The 6,834-nt window shown below is 29.5% G+C and overlaps 1 protein-coding gene across 2 annotated transcripts in view; it reads right to left on the bottom strand.

Moving 5' to 3' along the window:
- The window catches only part of LOC106457915 (RNA-binding protein 39-like), a 74,320-nt gene that overhangs the window by 51,653 nt on the left and 15,833 nt on the right, over positions 1-6,834 (bottom strand). For both annotated transcript variants that reach the window (XM_013917362.2, XM_022383993.1), the window contains exon 2: positions 6,354-6,418. In XM_013917362.2, the coding sequence (XP_013772816.1) occupies positions 6,354-6,407 (54 nt within the window). In that variant the 5' untranslated portion in view covers positions 6,408-6,418. The remainder of the gene's footprint in view (positions 1-6,353; positions 6,419-6,834) is intronic.

The following is a 6,834-nucleotide window of genomic DNA, read 5'->3' as shown; positions in this document are numbered from 1 at the left end:
ACCTTAAGACTTAATAACAAAAATTGATATTTGCCGTATGAAAGCATTATAATGTTTACTGGTAATTTGACAAATTTCATTAACATTTAAAAGTTATAGCTTGAAAACTATTATAAGCTCAAAATGGTTATGAGGTTGGTTCCAGGGACCGAGCCCGTGCTGAAAAAGTTAATAGAAAGACTACCCAATTTCTTGAAGATATTCCCACTATATTGAGAGTTATAAGTATTAAATCTATAAAGACTTTAAACGAGTACAAGGTCACGTGGTCGGTCAAATTGACCAAGCCTATATCAATTATGCTGTATTTTATATACATGCATATTCATAGAGGTTGAGAACTGCGATCAAATGCCTCATCCTTTGGATGTGGTATTGCTTCATATCTCGACCTCTATGACATAGACATCAATGATCTACATAACTTAACTTAAACCATACCTGGAAAAAGTAGTGTGGTACAAAGTCAAGTGAGAAATAGCATTTGTGTACTTAAAGGTACTGAATGTAAATAACATGTACCTTGAATATTAATTAAAACACTGAAAATGTAGTGAACAAAAAATGGTACTAGCCTACAAAAATAACACTTTGGCATGAACGAAGGTGATAGGGCTGTACTTATGTCAATAATGAGAAAATAATTATTAAACAAATAAGCTGTAAGATATACATTCAGGGTTATGAAACAATAAAATATATTTCAAATTAAGCATGGAGCTTTCACAACTTTATAAAAAAAAATCAGGACTGTAATTGTTGCAGAAGTTTTCATAATAATCTTTTCTTCTAACAAAATACTAACAAGCTAAACTTTTGCTCTCTATTTGAGTTGCCAATGAACTGGAAGCAATATTCAGACATATGGTTGAAAAGAGCAACAAAAGCTTTAAATACATATTTAAATTACTAGCCTAAGACTTCTCAAAGCTGAGATATTGGCGATTATCTCACACCATGACAACTAAGGTTGAAAAACAGGGATTAACTAAAATTAATAAACTACGTTTGTATTGATATTATGAGATTCAAATTACTTTTGTTTTGTTCAAAACTATTTCAATTTTCTTATGAGTGCTATATTATGCTCAGAAAAAAAAAAACTTACAAAATTCACAAACAATGATGTTTTTATTTGGAGCACACTGAACTAACCAAAATCTAAGTTTTAAATTTTTATATCTAAAATTAATAAATAAAACCTTTTTATTATATAAACTTCTACTCTGAAGGAGTTGAAAAGAAATGTATAGAAAATCAATTAATATTTATTTTATATAATATCTTTAGTTTAATAGCACCCATCAAGGCACTAGAATTAAGCTATTCTCTTACTTATTAAAAGAACACTACAATATCCACTTTTTCATTAAAATTTCACACTCAAGCACCCTTAGTAAGAACTTGGAAGTTGGAGAGTGTTATGTTTAGGGAAGCATTGGTCATGTCTAGAAAAGACTTTTTTGTTCAAAAAATTTGTGACTGTAGAAACATATTATTAGCAGATGTTCAAAGTGTTCTTATTGCATTCTACTCAGTCTGTAATGTGTTGAAAAGCTTATAAATAAGTATTGTCAGTTTATATCGAAGTTCTGCTTGTGATCTTAGGCCTACAACTTGTGTCAAGGTAAACGTAGTTTGTTAAAAATGTTATCGAAGAAATACATTAATTTATGTTACATGGACTAATTTTGGCATTATTTTTACCAAATAATACAATAATAGTCCACTCAACAACAGAAGAGAACACAATACAAGAAAATAGTCTTTTGCACTAACTTACAGAAAACAATCACGAATAATGCTCTATACTTCAAGCAATAAACATACTGGGACCCTGCTATTACATAACCTGTTATAGCAGGGAACTTGGTACAATACGAGTCCTTCTTAGACCCCAAATTTTCATTTAAATATATTTTTTCAGAAGGTATATCCAGTCTTTTTCAAATTGTGTCAAAAACTGTTAAAGTATAAATGCTCCACAATTGACAAAACTTTTTTCAAAAGTTTTTTATTAACTGTTGTATTATCAGTTACACCTTCATTGTTATTTCAATAATAAATTTTTGATAATAAAACATGTAGTTAGATTTAGAATCAGCCAATGAAATTTCCCCGTCATTCATTTTGTTAACAGAAGTCAGTTTACATCAGGTCAAATAGTTTATCCATTTATGAGGTCATTTCAGTCAGTGTATCTGTAGTTCTGTATTATTCTGTCTACTGTCTTGGCACTTTTGAAAGGAACTCATAATATGGTTTCACCTATAACATGGTCTCAAGAAACAAACCTTATGGGCCACATTATAGCAAGGCCCCAGTGTATGCATAACTACATCACCAGTATTTATAATGAATAGGAACATGGTTCCTTCATTTGAATTATTATTGCACCCTCAGAGAATTTTTCTGATTTCTGATAATTATTGCAAAAAATCTCAATAGCAAAACCTTCATGACATATTAAAACTGGCATCAAAGTACTACTCTGCCATATTTTCTATGTTTGATATGAGATCACACACACACAGCCACTCAACTCACTAGATTCCTTCACTACTTTTAAAGTTCTCATGAATTACCAATTAACAAAAGAATTCTAAAATCTATAACATTAGAATACTTTATTAATTTCATGATTGTTTTTGGAATGAATTATGAAAAGTTACTTAACCATTCAAGAAGTATAACAAACACAAGAAATGAATAGAGCTGTTGAAAATATTTTATCATAAAATAAGATGAGAAAAAAAGCATCAAGATAGCTTCAAAGGAATTTGTAAAGTAACTGTCAATCCTTCAAAGCTCCAAGTTAAGTTATTGAAGTGTTATTACACCTATTTGTAGAGCTGGGTGATTAACTTGATTGATATAATCGATTACCTATGAAATAACTGATTAATCAAAATCATGATTAAATCAATTAACGTCAAAAAAATAGTCAACTAATCCAAACTAATTCCAACTAAGTAATCGAAATATTGCCTTTATGATTTCTCAATATTATTTTGGGGTAATTGAAGAAAATGTATGCTTCCATTTATTACTATATTCAATTATTCCAAATATCCAAGTCCCATGTGGGAATAATTGATTCGTTGAATGTAACTGCATTGACGTCAACATCCTTTGTACACTATTGGAAAGTAAGAGGTAGTATTTTGGGACGTAGACTGTATTCTAGATTTATTATTTTTGTGTTGTTGCTTAGAAATTTGAAATACAGTAGGTTTGGGAACAACTCCTCAGATATTTTAGTATGGTGTTATTTAAGAATTGGTGTAAATTTATGAAAATGAATACAAATAGGTAGGGCTGGGTAGAATTTGATAACAGATTAATAGCCAGGCTTATTAAGATGGGTCTACAAGACAGAGCAGAACATTGTAAGAAATGTGATAATGTTCAATTTTATAATGAACAAAAATAAAAACTAATTTATAAGTTTAAGTAACAAAGTTTTTATTCTACAAGTAATATTTCAATAACAAGGTCTCGTATGTCATTTGTTTCATTAACAAAAAATTGACAGAAAAACATTTATTAACATGTGAATACTGTGCATTGCCAATTACTTTTAGATGCCATTCAATTCAAATGATAAATTCAAGAATCACTTTGTTGTACATACATAAGTAATACAATTCAGAATTACTATATTTTAATGAAATCTCTCATTTTCATATATCCTGATTCAGTGATAAGACCATGTGCCTTAGGCCAAATTATTATATTATTAAAACATTCAATGAAGATTCTTCTTCATAGCCTTTTTATTATAAATTGTTCATTGCCACCGTCATGGTTGAAATTTGACCTTTAAGATTTGAACTTACACACACACTTTTATTTAGTCAAGTAATGTTAGTGTTACATGAAAAAGTCATGATTTTTGCTATGAATAAAATCTTGACGAGTTAATCTTTCCTACGTGACACAACTTATAGCAAGTTATTAAATTTCCCATTTACTACTTTAATAACAAAATGAAAAACAAATAAAATTTTTTTAGCCATGGCATAGTGGCTCATGGAAGGGCTCCAAGTTCGTTAGGGTTTTTTTTTCCCCCAAGTACAAACTTTTACCTCATAGCTCTGTCATCTCTTGACCAACTTGAGATCTAATACAGTTTGAACTCAGGAAGTCAAACCCTTTCCATTGATGTATTGGACCATGCCCTAGGTCTCATAGATTAATTTATTCTAATCCTGCATAAAATAATTTAAATTTGAGGGTAGGCTAGTAGAGATCCTGCTAAGTAATACAATTGAATCGGGTATACACCTAGTATTGCTCGTGCAACAAAAATATGATTAATAAAAAGGAAAAAAAGATCTCATAGATTAATTTACTCTAATCCTGCCTAAAAGAATTTCAAGTGCCTCTGCTATTGAGAATTATCTTTTGTATTAATATAAATTCCATTGTCGCTTATTCAAGCAACGTAAATTACAAAATATCAAAACCACTAACCCTAACTAATATTTCCTGCTCTTCCAGGTTTTTAGCCATGGTTGAGTGGCTCATAGAACAGTTCTGCATTTATTTTTGTTTTATTTTCATGTACAAACTTTTAGCTCATAGTTCCACCATCTCTTCACCGATTTCAGATCTAATTACAGTTTTGGACTCAAGAAGTCACACCCTTTCAACTGATGCATTTGGCCATGCCCAAGGTATAATACATTAATTTATTCTAATCCTGCCTATAAGAATTTCAATTTGAAAGTAGGCTGGTAAATATCCTGATGATCAATAAAATGCTTGGTATTGCTGGCACACAAAAATATAGCTAATAAAAATGGAAACAAAGCTCTCACAAATTAACTTACTCTAATCCTGCCTAACAGAATTTCAAGTGCTACAGCTATTGAGGATTCCCTCTTGTTTAATTTTAGTATAAGATTATTTGAATTTCCCAACTACTTGTCAATGAATCAGGTAACCTACAAATCTTATGTTTGTTGCTTAGCTCTAGTACAAATAATTCACGATCATTAGATATTAGAAGTATATGTTAAAAATAATTAAATTCAACAGTTTCTTATAACACTTAGCAAATTTAAAACTTTGAAAACAGCAACATAATTTGAACATGTTCTAAAAGCCTTAAATATATCCTTTCTTGTAATAACATTGCAGAAAACAAGATCAGCCTTATTTGACTTCAATTAGGTGCTAAACTATTTTGAAGTGTATGTATCCAAAAATAATTAATAAGAACCAATTTTCCCAGTCTGTAGAATAACACTGTATAATAACAGTAGCTGTTTAACAGCTACTATTTATCATTAAAAGTTGAGAATGAGCCAATAAGAAAACATCAGCTAATTATTGATTAATGTTACTAATAATTGTCCAATTCCAATTAATAGGGTAATTTGCTTTTCCTTGTATTAAGTAATCCCTTCAGTGAACACCTTTGAAACTTCATAAAATGCAGTCAAATTCATTACAATCCTTCCAATTCATTTCCATGCTAGACCATAATCTGTCTCATATTGTGTTAAGCCTAAGCCTGACAATTTAGTGATTTGACAGAAAATATATGTAACAGAAAATTTAGAAATATCAACTAATTCTGCTTAATTAATTTCATAATACAACAAATGAACTTCAAAATAACTAATAGGGACATCCCTAATCATATTCGAACAAAATAAGGATAATTATTAAAATTTTAACATATGTAAAGTTCACTAAAAATACATAAAAATACTTCCTACAGGTGGCTAAGTATGTTATAAAGTGAAGGAAAGAGTATTATGTGATAGATTTTACTTCTTACTAGAAAGTTCAGTGTCAAATAAAATTGAAAGAATATTTTCATTCTGATAAATAAGCAAGCTCAGCATAAAAAAAGAAGCCTTGACTAAAATAATGCATCTTAGATGTTAAATGAATGTAGTTATGGAAGATTGTGATATACATTTTAATTACTAATCTATAAAAGCTTCTGCTTTCTGTGTATTATTTTAAGACTAACAGAACTACTGTAAGAGTAGATTTTAAATGGTTAACATAAAACAGTTTTTGATTAATTATATCAATAAAAAGTACAAAATATAACATTAACTTCACCAGTCTTTACTTCAAACCTTTTAATGACATCTGTATATCCAGTAGCTAATGCTGAACCAAACACATTTTGCTGAGACATCCAACTGTTGTCAGATGATTTAGTAAATACTGTGTACATAATAAAAGCAACAAAATTTAAGCTTTGACATTAAGTTTAATTTTGTTCTAGAATCACATCTAACTGTGGCAACAAGTTAGTGAAAGAAACTGACTTTATTACATAAAATTTCAATTCAAGAAACTATGTATTACATCAAGAGATAACTCACCTTTTTATATGGAGCCTCCAACATTGCCTCAACATCTACATCAACTTCACCCATATCTTTGTCACCTACATGTGAAATTAAAAACAGCTTACAAAACAAAGCTCAACAAGACCAATGTTTTTGTTGTGTGGATCTTTAAAGGAATTCACAAGAAAACATCAATTATTGATAAACCAAACATTTTGCATAGCCAAAACATGCACCTTTAATCTTCCAAATGATTGCAGAGTAATTATCATAAACATGTATTCAACATAAAGCAATATATCTGCTGAAAGCTGTAACTAAAATGAAGTTCTTTTGAAATAAGTGTGACATCTCAAACTTTAAAAAAAATCTGACTTTCAAAAGCTGTAAGGCATTTGGTTGCTTGGTGTTTTATGGCACAAAGCAACAAGGCTATCTGCACCAAACAACCAGTAAAAATAGTAAAAGTAAATTGAAGTAAAATCTAAAAATAAAGTGAGTTAAAACCAAAATA

The sequence above is a fragment of the Limulus polyphemus genome, unplaced genomic scaffold, assembly GCF_000517525.1.
Source record: "Limulus polyphemus unplaced genomic scaffold, Limulus_polyphemus-2.1.2 Scaffold391, whole genome shotgun sequence".
Classification (NCBI taxonomy): Eukaryota; Metazoa; Arthropoda; class Merostomata; order Xiphosura; family Limulidae; genus Limulus; species Limulus polyphemus.
The sequence above is the reverse complement of the archived record's forward strand: the minus strand, read 5'-3'. Positions and strand labels throughout refer to the sequence as shown.